The sequence below is a fragment of the Dermacentor albipictus genome, chromosome 9 (assembly GCF_038994185.2).
Source record: "Dermacentor albipictus isolate Rhodes 1998 colony chromosome 9, USDA_Dalb.pri_finalv2, whole genome shotgun sequence".
NCBI classification, from domain to species: Eukaryota; Metazoa; Arthropoda; class Arachnida; order Ixodida; family Ixodidae; genus Dermacentor; species Dermacentor albipictus.
This window is the reverse complement of record NC_091829.1, coordinates 94104520-94131400: the sequence shown is the minus strand read 5'-3', so window position 1 is coordinate 94131400 and position 26881 is coordinate 94104520. Positions and strand designations below refer to the sequence as shown.

The 26881-nt window shown below is 49.2% G+C and overlaps 1 protein-coding gene across 1 annotated transcript in view; it reads left to right on the top strand.

Annotated features, from left to right (window-relative positions):
* Positions 1-26881, top strand: part of Pgm1 (phosphoglucose mutase 1) — a 49712-nt gene that overhangs the window by 13886 nt on the left and 8945 nt on the right. Inside the window, exons 2-6 of the mRNA XM_070525010.1 lie at positions 7751-7913; positions 10227-10414; positions 13232-13510; positions 17113-17399; positions 20277-20580. Of these exons, the coding sequence (XP_070381111.1) occupies positions 7751-7913; positions 10227-10414; positions 13232-13510; positions 17113-17399; positions 20277-20580 (1221 nt within the window). The remainder of the gene's footprint in view (positions 1-7750; positions 7914-10226; positions 10415-13231; positions 13511-17112; positions 17400-20276; positions 20581-26881) is intronic.

The window sequence follows — 26881 nt, the reverse complement described above, 5'->3', positions numbered from 1 at the left end:
TGCGTACTCACACTTTCACGTTCTCTCACGCTCGTCACACTCACTCAGGTTCCTATACTGGCGAACAGTCGCACTCGCCAATCCTTACAAAAGTGAAAAAAGAAATATTTCAATGAAAATCTGCCCATGAAAACCACGATATGATTATGAGGCACGTCGTAGTAGTGGGAGACTCCGGGTTAACTCTGACCACTTGAAGTTCTGTAACGTGCACCCAATGCACGGTTCACGGGCGTTTTAAAATGCGTATTTTGCATTTCGCTCCCCATTCGAAATGAGGCGGCCGGGATTTGATCCCGCGACCTCCGGCTTGCACCACCACCCAATTCTCCTTGATAGTCGTTTCCGTTTACGCTTACTGGCGTTCGCCCTCTGGAGTCAACTCACACTCACTGGCGCTCACTCCCCTCCACTCACACTCGCTGACTGTCAATCGCTTCCATTCGTACTCACGTACAGTGACCTTTCGTCCCTCGCCCTAGCTCTTCATCTCGCGTCCGCGGTGCGAGTTACGAGTCGGTGTACTGGTGAATGAGTGTGACGACATGTGCCCAGAGGACACCAGGTGAAGCGGGGACGCGGAAAGATGTGACGGAAGTAGAAGAGAACACCCGTGTTCGTTGGACGTCGCGTCAATGTTGTCGCATTCCGGGGCTCACTGTGAAACGCAGCGCATTGACCGCATTTGGCTTCGCTGTATGCCACCGTATTTTAAAAACGTAAAGCATTTATATGCCTACGCGAAAAATCAGTCCGCCCGTCCGTCGGTCACTTAAGACGAATCGCTATAAAGAAATGAATGTATGAAACAGAATATATTCGAAAGGAAAAGCTTTGTAGGTGATTGATGAACAGTCAGAGAGTTCATAAGGATAAGGAGTGATTAAGGGTTAGATGGGTCTTAATACGGTTGATGGTTCGACGTAGATGGATAAGGTGCTAAAGAGGGATAAGAGCTTATAATAAGCACCGATAATGGCAGGTAGGCGCCGGATCAATTGCGATAAGGTTGATAAGGACCGTGAAAAGTTGATAAGGGTCGGATCATGCAAGATAAGGTTGATAAGGACACATAATGATTGATAAAGATTGTATCGATTGCGATAAGGTTTATACCAACCGATAAGCATTGATAAGACTCGGATCGAGTCCGATAAGGTTAATAATGACCGGTAAGGGTTTATACTGGTCGGATTAAGCTCCATAACATTGATAGTGACACCGGGCTGCGTGGAGATGAGCAAGTGGCACAATGCTTACGTATAGTTAGAGAACTCCAAGAGGAGTTTCTGCGTGAAGTTTTTGCAAATAATCAACCATCCCATCCGTTGTGTTCATGTGTGATAACACGTACCATTTCCGGACTGCTGCATATGATCCAAGAGCTCATAAGAGTCCAGGCTCCTCCAACTGACTGAGCACCATTGACTGTTCGGACCTGTGGGCGTTTGTAAAGCTGGCTCTTCCGCAGACGTGGTCTTAGTAAGGAGAAGCCCACTTCAGTGACTTGCTTCGTTTTGCGTGCAGATTTCTGTTTAAAGAATCAAAGGTGATAAATTACCGGTTAATCAGTTACATTGGTTGGTTAATTTGTATTTTATTACATTTTTAGCTGTAGTATGGTGGTAATTCGGTTATTTTTTAAGTAATTTATTCCTGGCAATTACTCACGTTTTTCGTCAAAGGAGTTGAACCAGTGGTTCCTAGACGGCCCCTCACCAGGACACGTAGCAAATTTTTGGTATAACACTGTGAGTTTTAAAGGGCCGCGTTGAGAGTGCTTTAGCGCAAGAATTTTTCACGCTGGTTTATCAGAGGAGACAGGAGAAGTTGAAATGTCGCGTCGACGTGCTGCCAGGAGGCCAGCTTCACCGCCAACATAGACGCCTTTCCTTTCCCTCGACTTGCGTACGCAAGCGGCCGGAATAGGTTACTTGTACTGCAAAACTGTCCAAATAAACAAAGATGGCTACGATGTTCAGGGTCAATGCGGCACTTTCGCCTGGTGCTGTGCTCAAGTTTCTCGATTTTGGCGTCGAATCGAGGTGTTTCGTCGAAGCCGAAAGGATACACTACTTGCAGCCGGTCAGCTTATGAAAGACATCGATCTCGACTATTTCAGCGACGAAACATCGGAAGTAGTTTCTGTGCGTGAAAACGTCCGGCCTGCTCGGCAAGCCACACCACATATTTGTTTGAAAATATATAGTCTAGGTTAACGACGGTTAGTGTTCCGGCGTATAGCAGGCCTCTCCGAAACGTGCAAACACTTTCGCGTAACGTTGCTTCACTGCTAGGTTTAGATACTTGACCTTCATAGACCAATCCGCCTTGCGACTCGTGTTGTATTACATCACGTAGCTTCCCGCAGTAAACAGGCAGTAACGTCTCTTGTCCCTTCAGAAAGCAAGTACGCATATCGTGCACTGATACAACGAGGCTAGGAACTGTAAAGTTTCGTGGTCAGTGTCTCTTGGGACCGAAGACGATGAGAGCTAACTTTGTGAGTCGCAGAGCGCCTGTTTTCTGTCTTTCGCTGATTAATTCATACAGTCGTGTGCGTCCGATGACTGGCGCTTGTTCGCGTCTGTAGTACACAGTGTTCGAAGTAGGTCCCGGGCTTGGATGCACAGCAGACGCTCCGCGCCCGTAGGTGGTCTCACGCAGGTCCTCAAACACCCTTGGAACGTTGAGAGCGTGAAAAGTGAATAAGAACCAATCGGACCGAATTGCGTTTCTTCCAAGAGGCTTCCGAAATTTAGCCGTGGCTTACTTTGAGCAGATCGAGCGCTGGTGCATGGCTTGCAAACTAACTGAAACAATCGTGACTGAATAAAGCTGTGTGCGCAGTGTCAAAAAGAAAACTAGCAGTGTGATGTGCAGGTTGAATGCTCAAAAGCTCGAATGAAGCGCTATTTGCTCTTGCTCCCAAATTTCCTGCGAGCAAATAAACTGACAACTCACCAGGTTAAATGAGAAAAAAGTCAGAGCTTCTGCTTGCACTGAAGAACTAAAGCATGTTATCCAAACGATGCGCCTCGCACCATAAAGTGTGCCATGATTGCATTTGGACCTCCCGCGATATAGTTATTGTTCGCTACTACCGTGCATGCGGACAGAAATTCAGTAGCGACGGTATTGCTGCTGTTTAAAACACTGGTAGCAGTAAGGCTCGGGCAGAAACCAAATTAAGCGTGAGTATGCATCAGTATAATTTATTAACGCTTCTGCTTAAACGAAAGTACACTCGGCAATGTTTCGAAGTGTTTCGAACAAACCAGCCACCTTTTTTTCCACAATGCACGTTTCTTATTCATGTCGCTCTCCGATGCGCGTCGTCTGCTTCTTTATGGAAGCAGCGAAACGATACGTTGCTGTCTTTCCACTGCGACGACACGAGTAATAGTACACAGCAAAAGCCTTTCGACATCTTGTTTTCTCTTTGTTCGGGCTTGTGCGGCATCACGACGATTTTGAGAATGAGGAGGCAACTTTTCAGCGCACGCCGTAATGTGAACAGGTTCGCTTCGTGGCTGCACCTAGATCGGCTAGTTGGCGGCGTGGCCGCTAGTTGGCCAGCGCTCAGGTGGAATCGCGAATAGAATGGAGTTTTGGCTTGTCCGGAATCCCGGTAAACGCAGGCAGGTGGGGCGTTTTGCCAGATAGGCGGATATCGAGGCATGAGCGTGAGGAGATGATGATGATGATGATGATGATGATGATGATGATGATGATTTAAGTGCATCTCCTTTGAAACGGGGCGATGACAAATAGTCAGTTGGCCTGCCAGCGGCCGGAGTGGTAGTGCCGCCTGGTGGCGGGGAGCTGAACCAGACAAACGCAGAACTAATATTGCAGTGACCAAGTGCATTCTACTACGCTGCTGGTGCAAATTTTCGGCTGAGGTGAGTCGTGGCACGACTATGGCGCTACCGACAATTTACACCAGCAGCGAAGTAGAATAAATCTGATCAATGCAATAACAGCGTTGGGTTTGTCTGGTTTGTCGCCAGCACTCCGGCCACGCAACCTTACGCCCCTGTTAACCCGGTACGACGGTAAGACGTTTGAGGCCTAACTAAAACTATATTCCTTCCCTGCCTTCTTCCGTACCGGAGCCGAACGACCGCGCCGGACCGCGCCACGCTTACCGCAGCCACGGCCCAGATTGGGACTTGGGGGGTGGGGGGGGGAGGGGGGGGGGGTGTATGCCGCGCTCGAGGAGATGCGCCGTCTCCTCCCAAGCGCGCTCGGGAAGCAAATGTCTCGTGTCCCGACTCAACCCAGTGGAGCAGGCCAAATATCCTGACTTCTGCATTCTTTTCTAAGGAATAACAATAAATAAAGCGGATTTACTTTTTATATTCCTTGGCAGCTCGTTCGCACATTCTTCCGTTTTGTGTTTTCTCGCATTGTCATAAACATAAAGGCATCTTTTCTTTTTTCTCGTGATTCTAGTTCCATTGTACGCCCTTGGTGTTTACAGTACCTCTATCCGTGTAGGTAGCCGTGTTAGTCATGCAACTATGTGTACTACACCTTTCTTATCGTAAACCGAGACACAGTAGCGCTGAAATTTTTTTTTTCAACTTTGTTGTACGTATACAGACTGGCGGCTCGGTCGTAGCCAGCCCCTCTCCGTCTCGTCTTTGTCCACTCGAAAGCTGGCTGCCTTGTATACGAATTCTTTTTGAGTTGCACAGTAGTACGCATTCGCCGCTGCACTTCTAATTTCTGATTGACTTTAGCTTAGGGTTTTTGATAAAAAATGAGGATCGCAATCTAAGGATCTAAAAACGTGGGCGCGAGTGTTAGTAACCTTGAAGAAACGCTGCGCAAACACGCAAAGATGCAGTACCTTTATGCGAATTATCGTTTTAATCGATGCGTCAGGCGGTCCAGATCCAAACGAATGCATTTTAGACCGGAATACTCGAAGCCTCCGGGCAGCGGCCTCCGTTTAGTACGAAGAGGGAACCGGCCATAGCGGTGGCCTGGACATTTTTGCAGTCCGCTTTACTTCGTTATAACGAGGGTTTACGGCACTCTGAAATTCCTGACGTCGTCTGGCGTACAGGTGCTGTGGCCCGGGCGCGAAATTCCAAGAGGAAAACTTTGCTATTCTCACTGTCTGCCGATTGTCAACCTTTCTCTTCCTAATAAGAGCAAATATTGTCTTCAATAAATTGTTCACCAGATGAAACTTTGTTGCCGCATTTACAAGAGCGCTTTACAATATGTGTGCCGGACGCACCACATGTGTGGCATGTTTCATTGTCACACTGACATAAAGCTTTAAGACTTCGGACTTCGCCTGCGCGTCGCGTTACAGGCCAGTTCACATTTTGCAGAAACGGACTGTCGGAATGACGACGTCATCGGATGGCAATCGACCAGCTGCGCCGCCCTTGGATATTTTGAACAGCATGCCGTTCGATTCTGATAGCAACTTTAGAACCGCTTTTTTTTTTTTAGCGCCAGAAATAGCTCATGCAAGCATTTCTTCTCATCGTTGATTTGTTGTACCTAGATCTACAGCACAAGACAAGCTCAACAGAATGAACTAAATTTCCCGAGGGCTTAATAACTAAATAATGTTCGCCGAATAATGTTGTTCATCGGTGCCAAAATATGGAATTGTTTACCTGTGAACATAATAAAGTCCCTGGCAAAGTTTGTGCCTTGCTTGAAAAAGTATTTCATATGTAAACCCTATAACATATGTGTACCCTGTAACGTTATAAGCAGCAGTACACGCGTTTATACTTTACAGTGGGTTGTTTGTGCAAACATTTACAAATTTTTCAGTGAATAATATTATGCAACGTATTTATCCTGTGGATCCGCGGCTATCCAATGACTAAAGATGCAAATGCGTCTGTCACCACTTATTGAATGTTATTGCGTAGCATTCTTTGGCTATGTACCCGGGGTTATTTTCTGCTCCGTTCCGTTCGTCCTTCCGTTTCGTGTCGCAAGAAACCCGTATAGCGCCATGTATGCTTCACTTGGTGAATTTCTGCGAATACACAAACTTCCGTACGTTTATACCGCCACCTACTTGTGGGCGCACCAACCTCCGACGCGAAATTTGTCAACCAGCATGGGAGTGATGGTTAAAAATGTTTGCCTAAACTTCGCACTTCTGACGTCAAAAAGCTTCGCGACTTTGTCAGCTAATTCAATTGAATTATAGGGTTTTCCGTGCCATAAACCGCGATTGAATTATGAGGCGCGCAGTAGCGGGGGACTCCGGAATAATTTTCACGGCCAGGTTATCCCCAACGTGCCCAAAGAGCACTGGACGCGGTCATTTTTTTGCATTTCGCGCCTATCGAAATGCGGCCGCCGCGGCCGGAATTCCATCCCGCGACCTCGGTATGAACTCATTCCTTTAGACACACTACTGTTTTATAAAAATTGGAGGACGCTTAAGCTTCCCCTTCAAGAGTGGAACGCGACAGCGTTCCCGTCGACCCGCGAAGGGGTGTAAGACAATGGGCTACGGCACAGCGACTACGCGCCCCGCATCGGACGTGGTGAGCGTCGAGCAACGCAGCGTTCGGCGCGGCAACGAAAGGTGCGCCTGAGCAAGCGACGCACGCCTGAGCCTTAGAAACAGCTCGTTTCTAAGGCAACACCGCATTCACTAGAGGCACTTTTGTACCGCTTTGAAGCATCGAACTCGTGGTAGCGTCTCCGTCTCACACTCCGGAGACCCTGGTTCGATTCCCACCCAGCCCATCTTGCAAGTTGTTTTTATTCATGAAATGCCTTCTGGGATTTATCGCTCACGGCCAACGCCACCGACACCGACGCTGACGACACCGGCTTTTCTGCGACATGAGCTCCTTAACGCTATCGCGTTAATAATTCAATAAACACTATCAAAATTGTCCGACGGCAGGGTTCAGACACACGACTTCTAGTGCAGAACCCTGATGTAGAAACCGTTACGCCGCAGACGCGTGCATCGACAAGGCCGTAGAACACTCTTATGAATTCATCGTGGGTTGCAAGCGAACGCATTTCGGTTTGGCCTTACCGAGGCGCAGTTATAACGCGGGCGAGAACTTGCGCGGAATGGGAACGCCCGCTCTGCTCTTTCATCTGGCCGGCTCGGCTTGTTTCCTCCTTTCTATGTTGCGCTGTGCCAGTTTTAACGCGACAGCGTTAAGGAGCTCGTGTCGCAGCAAAGCCGGTGACGGCGTCGGCGGCGTTGGCCGTGAGCGATAAATCCCAGCAGGTACTTTAAGAATGCAATACCAGCTCGCCCAATACTCAGCCCTCGCGAACGCCCGGATAACGCAAGCAACCAGAGCATTGCGTCTGCAGCAACGGGGACAAGCTTCGAAAGAGGACGCGTTGCAACGAAGGTGAGCGTGTCGGCGGGCAAATTATGCGAGGAATACAGCTCTGCAGGAACATTGCCTTCGTTTACCAAACGCAGGATTGGCAGTAAAAAAAAGAGTTTACTGGGGAGAATCGTCCCGGTGTGCGTGGTATTCATGATTGCAGGCGCTCATCGCTTAAAATACGGCAGTCTTGGCTTTCAGGGGCACACAGCGTACGCTTCTGAAGTAATGATCGCGAAGAATGTTACCCACTGTATGACAATTCCCCCGTGAGAAATTCCTGCCCAGTTTTTGTTTTGATGAAATAAACCTTTTATTCACATACAAGTGCGGATCCCGGTGCCGTCGTCTGTCTGTACCCATACAGGGGTGCCATACTCTCGTGCTCTGCGCAGGTTAAGCACATCGTGGTGGGTCAGAACTGTATGTTCTCCACTCCGGCCGCGTCGTGCGTGATACGCAAGCGCAAGGCCCTGGGTGGCATCGTGCTCACCGCCAGCCACAACCCTGGAGGCATCGGCGCCGACTTCGGCATCAAGTACAACATCTCCAATGGAGGTAATATGCGTGCCTAAAAGCGCGAGGGTATATAGTATACCGATAACAAACACCAAATCACCTTGGACCAATATATATATATATATATATATATATATATATATATATATATATATGTGTGTGTGTGTGTGTGTGTGTGTGTGTGTGTGTGTGTGGTGTGTGTGTGACGTTACCCCGAGCACATGCACGATGTGGATACATATACGCACTGTATTAAATCTGAAATGCCCTAATACAGTCCACATCAAGATAAATTAGAACAGTCACCCTTTTTTCTCACCGTATGTATATGTATATATCTAAATTATATCCTGAAAAGTCGCTGCAGCGTATCAAAAACGCTACTATACTACTATGGGCTATGCGCAATCTTCTTTGCTGAAATCATAATTTTGGGGGCCGTCAAAACGATGTAGCATGTACGATGCTCCTATGCACCGTTTTGCACTACAGTATCAACGATGACCGAGCTTTTGATGCATCAAACTTGCAGCAGCAATTCTTGACAATCGCATTGTTTTTTTTTTAAATCGCAATCGTGTGTTCAGCAGGGACGTTGCTGTTGCCGATTTTCCTTGCTTGAGGAAATTGTCGGTACAGACTTGCTCGAAGCATAATAAGCCCCTTTTTCATCCTCTCACCAACATGAGAGTTCCGATGGAAGGTTCGGAGGCCAACGAGCGAATCTTTTCCGCGAACAGATATAATTTTTTTCGCAGATATTGACACAACGTTCGCAAATCGTAAAGCGAGCCCCAAATTCTTACGAAAACTTCAGGAGAGTTGGCAGGTGTAGGTATGCGTGACGTTGTCTGGTTGGCCATGGTGCACCCTTCCAGAACGTTGCCTGCATTTTAATGCGTTAGCGTTGTAAAGATTACTCGAACAGGACCAAAACTCAAGTCGACGCGACTTAAAGCAGTTCAGGATACGTGTCGCCGCAAAGTGTTTGATGCGGTTACTAAACGCGGGCCGATCTTGGAAGCATTGTAATCAAATGCGTGGGTGTGCAGATGATGATACAAGTGCTCTGTATGTGTCGCCCCAAGGGATTTTACGCTGTTGCTTCGTACAGATAGAAGCGTCCTTCGGCGATATCGAAGTTGAGAGCTATACGTGGAGAAGGAGCAGCGGAGCGGTGTCGCGATGATGTCAGTTTGACGTCACGGTTTGTTGCGCTAGCTTTAGCGCACTTTGGCCTAAAAGTAGTACTGACATGGTATTTGGATATATGCCTGTTGTGCTCTCACTTTTGCTTGTTTTGTTTTGATACCGTCGTCTGCGTTCATTAATGTGTGCACCGTCATAAGGGCAGGGTTGTTCAGCACCGTTTCGTATCGCTTCTTCTTTAGTCTATGTCGCTATAGCACGGTTTCAATGGTATAACTCCATTCAGATAGTGTAGTTCTGGTCCTGCAGTCATGTGTTTGCATGTGTGTCTTAGGGTAACTCATTCGAATGCTAGTAATTTTTTTTCAAATCGGATCGAATACGAAAATTTAAAAAAAGAAGAGGGCTTTGGACATCGAATCACATACCGAGAGCTTCCTCATTTAAAAAATCCTAATTGATTAGATAAGTGCAAAATTTTGTAGGGATGACTTCCCCTTCATTATCTCAGCAAGCTATGCCGCTACACTGCAGCAGTGTCTTTACTACTAAAGCGCAGTTTTTCGGTGTACGCTTGTTAAGAAATGACTGCGTACTTAAGATCGAGCAGAATTAACTACAGGCGTTGAATGCGGCCTTGCAGGGTGCTTTCACCGTTGATACACCAGTAACAGGGTATCTTTTCCCGTAGAATTCGGCTAGAGAACGAGCATTCAAACATCTTGATTATTAAATTTTAGAATAGAATAGCAGAGTCTGTTCGACTCGTACTCAAAAGCTCGCATTTTCGTACGCTCCTAAATAACACTCCTGAGCCTTAGAAACAGCTCGTTTCTAAGGCAACACCGCATTCACTAGAGACGCTTTTGTACCGCTTTGAAGCATCGAACTCATGGCTGAGTGGTAGCGTCTCCGTCTCACACTCCGGAGACCCTGGTTCGATTCCCACCCAGCCCATTTTGCAAGTTGTTTTTTATTCATAAAGTGCCTGCTGGGATTTATCGCTCACGGCCAACGCCGACGCCGACGACACCGGCTTTTCTGCGACACGAGCTCCTTAACGCTATCGCGTTAAAATCAAAATCATGCTCGTCCCATACACTGTGGGAAAGCTAAGCTCCCGCGTCCGCTCCGCCGCCGACGTCATCGCCAGCGCCCCCCCACGCGGATCATCCGAAAGCCCGGGTGCCTGACGCGTCGCAGGTCCGGCGCCGGAGTCTGTGACGAGCGCCATCCACGTGGTGACCACGTGCATCCACGAGTACCGCACCTGCCCCGATGTGTCGCCCGACCTGAGCCAGCTGGGCTTCCAGACCTTCGACATCGAGGGGCGACCTTTCACCGTGGAGGTCATCGACGTGGTCGCCGACTACGTCGAGCTCGCGCAGCAGGTACGCGCTTCCTCTTCTCGCGCTTCGGCGCATGCGTGCTTGCCGCACCGGCTGGCACCCTTTAGTGCACACCAAGGAGCAGGACTGAAATTTACGCGAGTATTTCTTCATAGTTGTATGCTTTCGTGTATTTGGAGGAAGAGCGTTAGCGGATAAAAAAGAGCAAAGAAAGCCGTTTCCTTTGAATTCTGTCAACCCGCCGCATGCAATGGCGCAGCGCCTGACGTGCGTCATAGTGAAGTCATTTTAAAGTGTCTGTGCCGCTTATTAGCACCGGTAGGACGCCCGAAACTTGCTAGGTTAGAACGAAATTCAGTACTCGGTTGTCGACGTCATAGATTATGACTGTCAGCATTTATGGCGCAACCTAGAATTTCTGTCGCTAGCTAGCTCACCTTTCCGCGACGTGACATTACCGGTTATTGCCCCTCACAGTTTTTAGATGCCATATAGCTGATGTATATTCTTTTTTAAATTTTGGTTGCATTTTTGTGTTCCTGTCTGCACACACCGCTGTCATTTCTTGCACACCCACTTCTGCTATAGTGCTAACGGGCTGCAGTATGTATAAATAAATAAATAAATAAATAAATAAATAAATAAATAAATAAATAAATAAATATGATGACCTTGTCAAACTCTGTGACGTCATGGGTTAGCAAGTGCGGGAAAAAAGCGGTGGCGTCGCGATCTGTCATTCACTTGTGCGCCTTCCCCGACTTTATTCCAACGTGCCAAGCCTACGCTTATCGTAGACAGGCCTATTTGGTATTCCAAAACTTATAATCTACAAATCGAGATATCCATCGTGTCCCTCTTTAATGTTCTTTCAAGACTCGAAACTTTACCTCGGGAGTCATTGTCCTATTATATGGGAATGGAGAGAATATTTTAGCTCCGCATTCAGTGAAACGATTTATAGGAACTTTCGATGCGCGTCGGAAATCAAGAGGGCGCCCGCAATTATTCCAGAGCCTTCCACCGTGGCATTTCCGTAACGCCTGTGTTGATAAAGTAGCCAGAACTATGCGCCACACGCACTCGCTAGGGATTCTACCAGCCAACACTGAAATAGCAGGCAACAACACTGTAGGTGTTCTTGCTATGTCCCGCCGGACTGGCCAGGAAAGCCGGTACGGCTGCTTTTGGAATGAGCGTTGGTGTTATGGGCTGTCCACAATCGAGTCACGGGCTTTTCGCAATGACAAGTCGATGAGATCCACTACATCGCTGAACACACTAAAGCTAGAACTTCTGCATGTGCATAAATTAACGTGTTCTTATTTTGTTTATGTTGTTGCGACTCGAGGTTCGAAGACGTGGGTCCACCTTTCTCGTGGAGGAGTGAGATGAACGTGAGGCTGGGTCCGATATTCAGGACGTTGGACAAACACGTATATATTTACATAAGTACAATACAATGCAAAGTAAAACAGACAAATGCAAAGAAATACAGAAAAGTTTATTATAAAGTGGTAGTCGCCGATCATTCCCGTCGTCAGTAGCTCCTTTTATGCCGTGTGTGATCTTTGTTTAGTCACTTCCTCCAATCCGGTGCTAGGCAGTCGATGACATCAGGTCCCACCAATCCGGAGGTAGGTCGCCCTTTTCGCCGACGGTTCAATGAGAGGGTCATACTAAGCGGGTTATACTAAGCGCATCTCTGGCTTGGATACGCCAGTTTGCGCTGCTGACAGGTGCAGCCGTACCATCGCTAATCGCCGAAACCTCTCATGAACGAGGCAATCCCGCGCTGGCCATAGCTCATCCGTGTCGAGAACCATCCTGACGATGCCGTCGGCCCTTTCACAATAATCGTGCGAGCCGTGACCGAGGGGCGTCGCGGGGGCGAACGCCCGATCACAACATTATGTAATGATCAATTCGTTTCCTTTTTACTCGTAGCTCTGAACGCGCTCATTGTGCTGTGCTTACATTTAAGTGTCCTTTGACTTTCACTGATTGCGCATTGATGTGTTTATTTTGCACTAAATGCATTAGCAGTGCATTGACGTTACCCACCTTTTTTGTAGTGCCGCCGCTAGGATGGCTAGAATTCTAGCCACCCTACCACCACCGAGGAGATGCATAGAGGCCAACTGCAACGAAAATTTATTTTGTCTACATTTGTTATATAAATGTGTAGTGTATACTGTTGAATCAGTCTTGGCCAAAGCTGCAGGGCTGGTAATTGTCTAATTTTATTGTTAGCAGCAGACAACTCACACGTACACCTGGCGGTTAGCGGATATGACGCAAATCCTGGCACGTCGCCCCCCAGGTTTCTTTCTTCGGCGCGCCGCGAGCGCCGCCTTCTCTCGGAGGTCATGACCAAGAGCCGCATGTTCTGGGTCATGCGTCACTTCCGGCAAGCAGCAATGGCGTTCTTTGTTTCTTACGCTGCAGTATAAAAAATGTCTATTTTTGCGTGTTTTCGTTGACGCATCCACTCGTATTTGAAAAGCAATATTCTGCACGTAGGCCGCGCTACGTGTACACCGTCCTAAGGATAGGCTTTTGCGCAGACCGAAGTTTCGTTGCGGTGGATGTTTAAGGTAACGAAATGAGACTGGACGACTAGTCATCCAACCAGTCTACCCACCTACCCACCCGCCTGCTTATTGACCGACCTGCCGCTCGACCTACCTGTAGAAATCGGTAGGTCACTCGATCAATCAATCGATCAACCAGTCAGTTGAAGACGCCAGCTGACCCCGTCAACAGAGTGCTCCGTTTTTTTTTTGTTTCTCCTCGACTGCGAATGCTCTGGAGATGCAACGGCCCTCGAAAAGAGACGCTAATTCCGCGGCTGCGCAGGTGTTCGACTTCGACGCCATCCGCAACCTGATCGTGGGCAGCGAGGCGCGGCCCCCGTTCCGGCTGCTCGTCAACAGCATGCACGGCGTCACGGGGCCCTACTGCCGGCGCATCTTCTCCGAGCTGCTGGGCGTGCCGCTGGAGAACATCCGCAACAGCGAGCCGCTCGTCGACTTCGGCGGCAAGCACCCGGACCCGAACCTGACGTACGCCAAGGACATGGTGGACGAGATGCGCACAGGGCCCTTCGACATGGGCGCCGCCTTCGATGGAGACGGGGTGGGTATATATATACGCCTCCTCCTCCTCCCCTCTCCTCCTCCTCATCCTCCTCCTTTTTTTATCTCGCCCTCGTTAATGATCGAACCAGTTACAGAGGGGAGTTCCGCAACGGTTTTTCGTGCCGAGCCCGTAACGTGTATGGAGCCGTGGTCGGTGTCGCGGAGGCACAGGCGCGTACGTTTCTAACAATAAATTGATTTAGACAGATTTAGGCTGTTTTGCCTTTTTGTGTTGTTATTTTGTCTATAAATATATAACGAGTCGACAAAAGTCGTTGGATTGTTTCTCACTTGACTCCAGGTCTATAGATATTCGATAGAGAAAACTCGACGAAGTGTAAGGCCATAAGGCTGTATATTGTATATATTATGCACGAAGGTCTGCTTTCTATCGACTGTTCAAAGAAATGTTTGTAAATGATCGGATATAGCGGAGAGTATGCAAGTGCATTCTTTGTCAAAAGTATATGGACCACGTTGCGTGCGGCTTCTAAGCTGAAACCAGGCTATTAGCCCCGGTGCCCCGGAGAATGAACAGAACTCTCTTGCACGCCATCCAGGTGTTTGCAGAGTCAGGATATGACTGTGGGAACTTCGCCGCACAGCCGATAGACATGACGGCATCGAGTAGCCCGGACACTTTTCGCAGAAACTGCTCCTTTTACGAATGTTTCTTGGAAGTTCTACGTAAAAATATTGTGTTCGCGAAAAAAACTTGGCTCCGTCTCAGATCGTATCCTTGGAAGTCTTCCGATTGTGTAAGGACTAAAATGTCAAACCGAAAACTTCTCAGGCTCGCTTAAGGTTCATGCGTCTGGATATTTTCCGGTTCGATTCAGGTTAACCTCCGGCGCAATAAAATATCATGGTTCGAACCAGTTCACACGGGTTCATAACGTTTCGGTATTAACGAGAATTAGATGTGTTAGAAAACAATGTCTTTCAGCCCCACCGCGAATTTCTTTGAGTGAAACATGGCTTATTTCTGCCCCTACGTGATGCCGACCGATGTGCTCTCTGGTGTCTTATAATATTACGCAATAAATTGAATACACTGTGACTCGAGGCGCGTAGGCGTACTGCGGTTTGTTTTCGAAGGCCACAGTGTCCGTTTCTTGATTCCACAAAAACACATTTGATTCCATTTAGTTGCAACTGAACCTCGCCCGTTGACGTTGAGGGTCCATTCAGGAACCGATATATTAAAATTTGGCAACGACACAGGCCTGTAGGATAGCTGTTGAGCTTACAGAGAATGTTTGGTACAGCCCGCAGCCGAGTTCTGACGATGCACCCGTGCGAGATAATAGGAGAGAGAAGGTGAGAAGGGCACTGCACCTTGAGGGAGAACAAAGAGCTAGCAGGTGTCGGGTGAGAAGTGTAGAATGGAAGAGCTGAATGGGGGCCCATGATGGCTCGCCCATCTTTCCCTGGCATGGCCATCGTGTAGATCCCGGCCACTGCCCCTGGCGTGAGGTCGCACTTATGTTGAATTCCAATAACGGAGTCGGAGCAGCCGACGGACTCCGCGAGCGAGCACTCGACTCTGGCGTAGAGCAACGCTTCCAGATCCGCGAGTGGAACACAGCCTGCGCCATAGAGTTAGTAAACAGTATAGTAACTCTATGGCCTGCGCCGCCGGAGCAAGGCGGAAGCGGAAGTTGTATCACCGAGTTACCCAGGATACCTTGCGTGTTGTCATTTCCTTCCCCTGTTTGCTCCCAGCACCGCCGCACCGGTCACTTGTCTCTTCAGCGTCGTTCACCTGTTGTTCCTTCTAAAAGTGCGGGATGGATATCTCGCCAAGCATGTAGCAGCTTTTGCTTCCTCAAGAGTCTTGACCTGTGGCGCCTCCCAGCAGACAAACGTGGTAAAGGAAATACGTCACGCAGAGTTCCGGTCGACTCCGCCGATTTTGGCAGAGCGTCTTTTTCTGTTCCACGGAGTGACTCCCGCTCTGAATCCTCTCCGACTCTATCATTGGAACACCTTACTCCCGCCCTCACTCTGCCATTGGAACAAACTTGCTCCGAAACGAGCAGAAAAACTTGCTCCGACTCCGCCATTGGAATTCAACATTAGTCTACTCACTTTTACCTCTTGACTGGAATCAATGCTCTGACGTATGTAGCAGACAAGTCTGGCAATACTCTTAAGAGTTATCCACGTTCTTCTCCAATGTGCCCTAGCTACTATAGAAGCAAAGAGGACAAAAGTTTTTCCCTTTTGCATATCGCGAACACATCCCTCTGCACCCAGCATTATTTTATGTGTAATGAACCGCTTTTTTGAAAACACGAAACAAATAGCCGAAACAAACATCATGAAAGTAATTTCACCAGCATAATTGTAGCATTTACCTATCAGCCATTGTCTTTCTTAGAGAATTGTCGCCGCTACTGTATGTGTTACTGCATCATCTATTCCTAATGAAATTCTATTGTCATAGCGCACACTAACTATTGCCATTATTTCAATAGCTGCATACCTTACACCATTTACAGTGACATACCTTTAGGCCTTATTTGCAGCCATGTAACACCTACCAATAACAGTCAATTTTCCATTTCATTTAGAATTAATTGACAACACATTATAACTTGTCATGGCACTCTTTAGTCATATCTGGTCCTTACGCTATTGAACACCACAAACCATCATCATCTGTTCCTGGCATGAACCGTGCGTCACTGCACGGTTTGACACACATGACCGCTACCTAATATTTTCGTGATGCAAAAAGAGTGCTCGTCAACGTGTATACCTGCGCCAGGAAGCCGCGCTGGTTTGGCGCCCGTTTGGAACTGGTCGGAATAGCGGAGCGTATAAATAACACCGTCTCTATATAGACGGAGTTTGCAGTTATCTAATGAAGCAATGACGGCGAGATGCAAGACTTTTACAACGAAAGCTGTATATGACTAACCTTCTGTAGTTTCTTCGGCGTCCGGCAACAGAAACGGACTTAGCGATTTCTACCAAACCCATACTGGTGCAGTGCGGCGGCGCAGATATCAAAAGGCGGAACAGGTTAGAACGCTCGCCACGAAAAATTGCGTGACGTCAGGGTTATCGCAATACATAAGCAGGAGAGGTATCGGCGCTAAAAACAGCTGCGTTACCGATGGGGCGGACACGTGTAGTTCGTACACCCGAAGAACAACATGCGTACGAGGAGCACCGGAGTCAATAGCAACGAGAATGTAAACAGCGCCGGCGCGAAACGACTAACGACGAAGAACGTTCCCGCGATGCTGAACGAACAAATGACAACCATTCCACTCTGTGAATATGGAATGGCAGGGAAAGCACTTTGCTTTTCGTTTGAGAGCTTTGACTGTCATTCTTTCGCTGCCATTCCATCTTCACAGAGTAGAATGATTCTCATTTGTGTGTGTGTGTGTGTGTGTGTGTATGTGCGTGTGCGTGCGTGTGTGTGTGTGTGTGTTTGTGTGTGTGTGTGTTTGTGTGTGTGTGTTTGTGTGTGTGTGTGCGTGTGTGTGTGTGTGTGTGTGGGTGTGTGTGTGGGTGGGTGTCGGTACTAACGTGCCACCAACTCTTGAACAGCGAAGTATGACTGTGGCGTGGCGCGACCTGCAGGATCGCAACATGATCCTGGGCGGCGGCGCCTTCTTCGTGACGCCCTCGGACTCGCTGGCCGTGCTGGCGGACAACATGCACGCCATCCCGTACTTCCAGGCGACGGGCATCCGGGGCCTGGCGCGCAGCATGCCCACCGCGGGCGCCGTGGACCGGGTCGCCAAGGCCAAGGGCCTGCCCATGTACGAGACGCCCACCGGGTGGAAGTTCTTCGGCACGCTCATGGACGCCGGACGCCTGTCGCTCTGCGGCGAGGAGAGCTTCGGCACCGGCTCCGACCACGTCCGGTACGTAGGCGGACGTGTCGCTTCTCCTTGAATGGGGCGGGCCGACGCCCTCTGTGTCCTGGTCGTCGGACTATTAACAATGTATACAATTTGTAACGGAGAGTTGAGGCACCAATTATGGTTATGCGTGCACAAAAGGAAACTCAGGCGCGTATTTTAGCCCAAATTTTCGATTTGAAACAGCTGCCTCTGATCCCCTTCCTTCCACCGACAGGTTACGGCATTTTTGGCATGGCTTGCGTGACGTCACAGTAAGTGCGAGGCCACCAATGCGTCGGCTGCTCCGAGGCATTCTGACATCACGAGCGCCTTGCGGACTCACGCACCCACGGCAAAAACATCGTCGTTCAATTGTGCCCGCAATTCGTTCACTCTCGCGAGAAAAAGAAAAACAGCGTAAACAAGTGAAGTCACCTCAAGAAACTATCTTGGGTGCCGTGATGTATATGCGACAGCGAAACCACACGTGTACCGCGCACACTGACCCTGCAGAACGCGCTTCATTTCCCAGTCGGTCAGTATGGGTGGGACGGGCCGTCCAGGTGGCGCTGCGGAAGCGCCGGTGAACAGCGCCCCCCCCGTGGTGCGCTTATCGGTTTCGAGTAGTACAACACGCTGGTGGCCGCAAGGCGCTGCGGTGTCTCTGCTTGTCTCGGCTGCGCTGTGGCGGGAATTTTGGAGAATCTCATGCACGGGAGTTCTTGTATAGCGTGGCTTCCGTCGCCAACAAAACTGAGTGCTGCGCCGAATGCATGACAAGTAGTAGACGCAGTTTCAGTGTGCTGCCGCTTTCGGGTGTGGACCGGTCGAGCCTCGCGATGTCGAGCTACCATGGCTTGACTGTTGCTGTACGTGTCTATTCGCGTAACGCGCCTCAACTCAAAACCGTAGCCCCCGAACAATAAAGTGATCAGCTAATCAAACTGATATAAGAATTAATAATTAAGCTGCCGGCTTTAGCGCCGCGACTGAGCTTCCCGTACGTGTGGACGCCGACACTGCAGGCCACATTGATGCCTATTCTGCAAAAGCACATTTCCTGACATAGCCGTCGGTAGATACCACGATTGAGTGTCTGTACCTTTAGCGCTGACGCGTAGTAATTTTGCTTACAGCGAAAGAACGATGCACAGCAGCAATGATTGCGTTTTTCGTGATTCATTTGTGTAGAGCGACACATAATGCGACAACAGATGTTTCAACGCCGCTTTTTATGTTCTGTCCTTTAACATCGTGCTGTAACTGACTGACTGTAACGCGTCAGTCGGTCAATACTGTTTCGCTTGCCCTCTCAGCAAGCAACATATACTCGTAAACAGTTTCAACCGCTCTATGAACTTTCCCTTAATTATGGGGGCCTCTTCACCATTATAGACATTCTTTTAAATCCTGCGAGTTTCTGTGCGTGGCAGTTTAATAGAAGACATATCGTCCGCACTTTTAGATTTTTGCTTCAGCTTAATGCATGGTTAAGCGAAGAACAGGTGGCGCAATCTCGGCGAGATGATCCGCACACTTCTCTCAGTGAACGCAGGTGTCCTTTCCGGCAGCAACACCAAAATAAAATATGAAATGGGGCCTCAACACACAAATGCAAGCAACCGAGACTGGCTTTACAAACCGGCGACAGCGTAACTCAATGCGGAGAGCTGTGACCCAGAGAAACTCGTCACTAGCTCGCCACCAAGCCGCAGCAAGGTGTGTTCAAAACTCTAGTGTGTCAGGCCCATGAGCCCTATGATCGTTCACTGCGCAATGATAGCGGCGGTGATGACGCTTGGGGACCACGGACTTCTCGGTGTATAGTTGTTGGGTCCCCCCGCTTTTGGCAAGGTTTGTCGGACTAAAGAGCGGCTGCTTTCCACCGACGTTACTAGATTATGGCTTGCATTCCCTGCTTTCCGTGACATGTATTACGGGCGGTATAAGGCACAACGTGGTGCGTACATTTCAAACACCTTTATAGAGTGCGAGAACTACGCACAGAACTCAAAACAACGCACAAAACGGGCGAGATGGGTGTTTCTATACGGGCATAGGAAAGGTACTTGCCGGGCGCCCGATACTCGGGATAATGCAACGGGCATTTTTGTACGCCGACCTTTCGGGATGAAACCATTTCAATGAGGCGGGTGCACCTTCTTTCTGCCTCGCTCGATCTTCGACAACTCCTTTCTTTTTTCTAGGATTTACTGTGCAAACCATTATCGCCCCCCCCCTTATATACAACACTTCTACTTTGGAAAGGTATTGATATGAGCAAGTAGCCCCCAGTTCTTTCTGTTCAGAAGGACTGAATCTAGGGCTAGCGGATGTGGGTTCATTCCGGTGCAATGGCGCAGCGAAGACGGATAAAGACACGCTGGACACATGCGCCGCGTCTAGCGAGTGTTTATCCGTGTTCGTGCTTACTCTCCGAGACGCCATCGTACCCAAACGAACTTGCTTTTGTGCCTGAAAAATGCAGCTTCGCTGGTTCGCGAACCGACCGCTTGGCGCCGCCACCGTCTGTGAAAGTTTGAAGTTCCTGTATATAGGCTCCTTTTGGGGAGCTCCCTAAAGGGAGCCTATACACAGTGGAGAGTTTTTGTTTAGGGGGCGCAAGCGGCTTGCGTACGCAAGAACTAAGGGCGACGCTACTGCGCATGCGCAGACCGCTACGTCTGGGTCTGTGCGTGCGTAGTACCGTGGCCCCTAGTTCTTGCGTACGCAAGCCGCTTGCGTCCCCTAATCTCAAACTCTCTAGTAACTTTAGTGAAAGTTGCGGACAGAGTGCGAGTGACCGGCTTCGCTTTGATGGTCTTGCGGGGGGTGGGGGAGGGCGGGAGGGGCACGCGGAACACTCGGGATTCGAGCAACTCCGGGTCTCGTGCGCAGGGAGAAGGACGGCGTGTGGGCCGCCCTGGCGTGGCTGTCGGTGCTGGCGCACAGCGGCAAGGGCGTCCAGGAGATGTGCGAGGACCACTGGGCGCGCTACGGGCGCAACTTCTTCACGCGCTACGACTACGAGCAGTGCGAAACCGGCGCCGCGCACCAGATGATGCAGCATGTCGAGGGCCGCATGAACGACCCGGCCTTCATGGGGCGCCGCTTCCTGTGCGACGGCCGCGTCTACACCGTGGCCAAGGCCGACAGCTTCACGTACACCGACCCGATCGACGGGGCCACTTCCATCAACCAGGTAGGCGCGCATGCGCAACACGATCGCGTGCGCAGGGTGGCCATAGGGGTGGCCACGAGCTCCGCGTTGCGGCGCGCATCGAAGCTAAGCGGCGCAGGCGCACAGGGGCCTAGAGGCGGGGCTTCGCGCCGTGCGGTCGTCTGCTAAAGCACGGCCCGCTCCCGCGCTTCTTAGGGCCGATTTACGCTCGAGCCGCCCAACGCCGCAAGCCGCACCGCACGCGTGCGCTCGCGCGAAAGATTGCACGTATCAAACACTTGTGCACAAATTTCGGTTTACAATGTGTAAGGTATACACTGTGTACACAATGTAAACGGTAATTTGTGCACAAGTGCTGGATACGTGCAATCTTTCGCGCAACCGCAAGCGTGCGGTGCGGCTTGCGGCGTTGGGCGGCTCGAGCGTAGATCGGCCCTTAGTTGGTCAGCGACATCGGGTTTTAAGGAACAGATAGGAGACGCGTAGACACAATGCTAGACTGTAAAGCATGAATAGCATACTTACTTAGCCCAAGCAGCCTAGGTCACTATTTCTCACGGCCCCGTTTCCAAGGGAATGCCAATGGATCATCATCCGGTCAGAATCTCATCACGGCGAGCCATATTCGGGCTATAGGCACCCTGCAATGCACTTTGCCTGTACATGTCGCGCCACCTGGCAGCGGCGGTGAGCACCCACGGGTAGGCCCTCACCGTCATTTCACCATTGCCCGTGGTGCGCTCAGGCCCGCCTGCAAGCCTGTTTTTCCAATTTTCCAATGGATTCCCCGCGGCCTCTTCGCAGCTCCTTCGGGAGAAGCGTGAACAAAAAGAACAAGCGCAGATACTGCTGCGTTAAGGACTGTCACAACCGCGAAGGGGATGTCGGCATCAAATTGTACCGCTTCCCTTCAAAACCAGGGGAAGCAACCCGGCGGCTGAAGTGGATCGTCGCAGTTCGTGTCGGTCTTGCGAATTTCTGTTAAACGAACGAAGACGTAAGTGCAACAACAAGGAAAAGAAATGAAAAAGAGCCAGCAGCGGCATCTATAAAAACACGCAATAAAGCGTCAGCTGCATAAAAACGCGTGAATTGATTCCGGCTGTTGTAAATCAGTTTTGATAGTTGTTTAGCTCGTCTTGCTCCAAAACAAACGCGCAGTGGTTGTTAGGTGTCAAGTCTAGCTTCGTAAGCGCTCCGTGCTGGAGCTTTGTATGCGCTGTGCTTCTTCCTGCGCCAAGATCAAGACGCAAATGCTGGAACCGAGCTCATTCGTGCCGATCTGTTTACTCGCGCTTAGAACAACTGAACTAAAGTTGGAGTACACTGCAGAACACGTCGAATATTCGAAAATTAGCATTTCCCTCGCACACACAAGCGCATATTTGTTAAGTCTTTACGTTGTTTAATCTCAGCTGATTGCTATCTATGATGCTTCAGCGGTAGTGCCTGTCTCTCACATTCGAGCCCGAACGACAACACCAGAATATGCTCGAGGCGCTTTGTCAACGGAGCAAAAAGCACTTACCGGCCAATTCGCCAGAACCTCTACAATGTGAGGTGCAAGGCACGCTCCAAGTAAGGAGCGACAAATTACAGTTCAATGACGTCCATGGCCGTATCTGCTCACTTAAGTGGCATAAAATAATGATTTGTTAACGCACTTTGAGATCGACGTCGTAAGCATACTTACTTTGTTCTGATAAATACTTTGCGATCTGCGCCGGTTGCTTAGTGGCTACGGTGTTGGGCTGCTGAGCGCGAGGTCGCGGGAGCAATCCCGGCCACGGCGGCCGAATTTCGATGGGGTCGAAATACCAAAACACCCGTGTAATTAGATTTAGGTCCACGTTAAAGAACCCCAGGTGGTCCAAATTATTCCGGAGTCTCCCGCCACGGCGTGCCTCCTAATCAGATCGTGGATATGGCACCTAAAACACAATTTGATTTTAAGCACCTCACTGTATAATGTCCGTGCTGTTTACTTCTTTGACACGGTATACGTGGTTGAAGTCGTAAATTTGACGTCCTTCCTCAAGCGTCGGTGGTAAGAAATGGGCCTCGACGTTTTCGATTGCCTTAAAACCGGAATTTAAAACGTTCGAAATGCTTCAAACGAGCGCCGCAAAAGCATGCCTCCGCAGCAGCGGCCGCCTCAGTGTTTCGCGCAACTGACACGGTGGCGCTGACGGCTGAGCCGATCGCCGCGCCGCCTGACCATTGCAGGGAGCCCATAGCGTCGCGTCCCTTCCAACGCTGTCTCGGACCCAACTTGCTTGAGGCGCGCCACAGCGTTCCAGGAATGAAGGAAGGAAATAAACTAGGAAGGAGCATTACGTCAGCAGCCAGCCTATTCTACAAGCAAACTCTCCGTGAAGGCATTCCTTTCGCTTGTAATGAGTACGCATTCTCATTTCATTTCATTTCATTTTATTACCTTAAAGACCCCTTGCGGGGTATTACATAAGGGGTGGGTGGTACAAAAATACAGGAGGTTGCCCACTATCTTATTTTGAAGACAGACTACTCGTTACTTCATCCACGAAGGCAGATGAGGTGGTGATGGCAGCGACGTGGTGGGGAAGGCCGTTCCAGTCTTTAGCTGTACGGTGAAAAAATGATGACGAGCAGGTGACAGTGCGCGCGCTAGGGCGAGCAACATTTAGTGGGTGGCCTGTGCGCAGCGATATGCGTGAAGGTGGTACAATGTAAGGTGCGTGGCGAAGCGAGCTGGTGAAGAATTTGTGGAATAATGATAAGCTCGCGATACGGCGACGGTGCGCTAATGTGTCCAAACCAGACTCTACTTTTTTTTTATTTTTTATTTCACAATAACCCTAAAGGCCCTCTAGGGAGGGTATTACATAGGGTAAATGTTACATAGGTGAGGTGAACAGTGCGTAAATGTAATTACAATGGAAAAACAAAACTGGGAAAAATATTAATTACAGTGCATCAACGTACAAACACAAAAATAATGATAGTTATCAGTACAGCAACTCTGAATGATTCGTACAAAATGGGACACTGTCGTGGAAGCTTTGGTTAACGGCGTATTAAAAAAGCGAAAAAAAGAAAAAAAAGAGGAAAAAATGTTTACAAATCAGAGAGTCATACGTGATATATTATGTATTCATGGTACTGCGTAGAGCGTCTGTAAATTTTGAGGCATTTGTTTCGGTGACAATGTGTGATGGAAGATTATTCCATTCTTTCGCGGTGCGAGGTATAAATGACTGACCAAATGTGAGGGAATGACACATTATGCTCTTTACTTTGCAAGAATGATCCTTTTAATGGTGATACGCTGATATCATATGAGTATGTCGAGTGAATGTATCTTACGGCGCGGTTCTGTATGGATTCTAATGCGTGGCTGAGGTAAATCTGGTGAGGATGCCATATGGGTGATGCGTATTCGAGTTTTGGCCTAACCAGTGTTTTATATGCTAGTAGTTTTACTTGTTGAGGAGCGTTGCGGAGATTGCGTTTCAGAAATCCCAAGGTTTTGTTAGCAGATGATATGATGTTAGTTATATGCGAGCACCAGTTTAAATCATGCGTGATCGTAATGCCTAAGTACTTAATAGAGTTTACAGTGTCGATTGGAGTGTCATTAATTGTGTAGATAAAGTCATGCCGATTACGGCTGCGGGAAATTGACATAGATTTACATTCTTTTGCGATTACGCCGGCAGAATTTATCTGTCACGCGAAAAGTGTAATGCCTTGCATCTGCACAAAAATTCGTAATTTGGGAAGACACTTAATTGTCATAATAGTGTAAATGTAGATTATTATTAGCTTTATAAGCGATAAGGAACAATTGAAACCAACAATTAAAAAAAAATCATTTTCACGAGTTTTATCACTGCGGCTCGTCTTTCAGCGCACCCGCCGCGGTTGCTCAGTGGCTATGGTGTTAGGCTGCTGAGCACGAGGTCGCGGGATCGAATCCCGGCCACGGCGGCCGCATTTCGTTGGGGGCGAAATGCGAAAACACCCGTGTACTTAGATTTAGGTGCACGTTAAAGAACCCCAGGTGGTCGAAATTTCCGGAGTCCTCCACTACGGCGTGCCTCATAATCAGAAAGTGGTTTTGGTACGCAAAACCTCATTTTTTTTTTGTCTTTCAGCGCACGCCACATCACGCCCGCCCGTCGTATCTCCCCGCGAATTGATCAGCCCTTTAATGTGCAGCCCGTTCATGCGCGCACTCACTTCTTCAGTCACTGGGCCCTCTTTTTCGCGAGATATGACTGGAATAGGTTACCAAATGAAATTCTATCCGCTCTAAGTCATGATGATTTCCTAGCAAAACTGACAGACTATTTTAACGTACTCACGTAGGATTCTCTTGCTCATTCGTTCAAGGCATCAGTGTGTCCTTGTGCTCTTTTTCTTATTTTACTTTTTCCCCTGACCATATTCTCATGTTCCTTGCACAAATGGCTTTGTTTTAGATCAGCACCGAGTTCCTTGTATTGCATAAAATTTTTCTGGTTGTCTTGTTCTTTCATTGTTGCATGCAGTATCTGCTCGTATGTGTACCTCTTTTAGCAAGCACTTTCCGTGTATGAAGTAACGAAGTAACGTTGATTTTGTGAACACCGAATTTCATGCTATGGGTATCTTGAACGTTTATGATGTGTCGTTGTAGTGCTCTTACGGTTTTTGATTTTCTTCCCTGTTTTTTCCGCTTGTATTCTTGTTTTTATTCTCACATGCATTATCTGTTTAAATGCGTGTACTGTAACTATCACTGATTTATTGTAACACCCCTATGCAATACCCGTATTGGCCTTTAGGGCACATGAATAAAAGAAAGAGAAAAAAAAAACGATCTCGTTAGGCCGCCTTGAAAGCTTACTTTCCCGCGTTACGGGTGTGTGTACGGAGAAGCCTGTTGTAGGACTGCTTAATATAAATATTGCTACGGCATGAGCCGGGCGAGGAGAAGAAGAAGAAGACGTTAGCGTGTGCATGGGTGTGCAGCCTCGGGACGCCATCTTTACTTCGCCATCAATCTCGGTCCTTAAATAAAGCCTGTTTAACTTTAACCGTAACAGTTTTGTGGTGGAGGTGCTGGGTACTTCGACCAAGACGACGGAGCTGCTGCAGCAAGTACCACGCCGGAGCCGACGCCTCGCTCGACTGCCCCCAACACCACTTGAGATCCCGATGTCCCACAGCGGTGACCAACAACCTTCTCTGGCAGCTCCAGTGCGAACAACCGGCGCCTGGATGCATCAGATGGAGCCCCGCCCTTTCTCAGGAAAATTCGGCGAGGACGTGGAGGAATGGCTCACCCACTACAAGCGTGTGAGCAAGTACAACGGCTGGAATTCCACGGCTCAGCTCGACAATGTGGTTCTGTTCCTCACAGACACTGCGCTAGTGTGGTTCGAGAACCATGAAGATATCTGCACAACGTGGGACAGCTTCGTGACTCACCTTACCGAATGCTTCGGCGATTCCACCACGAAGAGGAAGCGGGCGGAGCAGACATTGCTGCAGCGCGCTCAAGTCCCAGGTGAGACCTGTACCACGTACATTGAAGCAATCCTGAAGCTTTGCAGAACGGTCAATCCTCGAATGTCCGAAGAGGACAAGGTTGGACACCTTCTCAAAGGCATAGCCGAGGATGTGTACAATTATTTAATCGGCAAGGAGAGTCTCGCCTCGGTCGCCGACCTCATCAAGCATTGCCGCACATTTGAGGCCTTGAAGCTGCGCCGTATCACGCCTAAGTTCGGCAGGTTAGCAAATGTCGCAACGGTGGCAAGCGTTGAAGACAATGACTACAGTTTTCAATTTGACCTTGCGGCAACGATAAGGCAAATTGTTCGCGAAGAACTTGAAAGACACAACAAAGGGGCGGATGTCGAACAGCTTGGGTGGGCTCCCAACCAACCTCAAGAACATGCATCTGCTGTGTCCGCATTGTCTGCCATGCCAGGCGTTGCAGAGTGTCGAGTCGATCAGCTGCGACAGCACCGGCGTACCTTTCCCGACGACGTGACGCACGATCAACGAACTCGTCGAGCTACCACCACGAATCGGAATTCGGAAGATTGCATTTATTATTCGCAGCGTCCCAGGGTTGACCCCGAGGCTTACAACGTCGGTCGCGCATCGCCTGTGTGTTACAGCTGTGGCGCCTCAGGGCACATTGCTCGTTTTTGTCGCCGGCGCCGACAGACAAGATATGGCCCACCACCAACTTGGCCTAATTTTGAACGTGACAGTTATGACGACCGTTGGCCGACAGACCCTGATGGTGCAAACACCACAGGCGCGCCACCCCGGAATACCTTCCGCC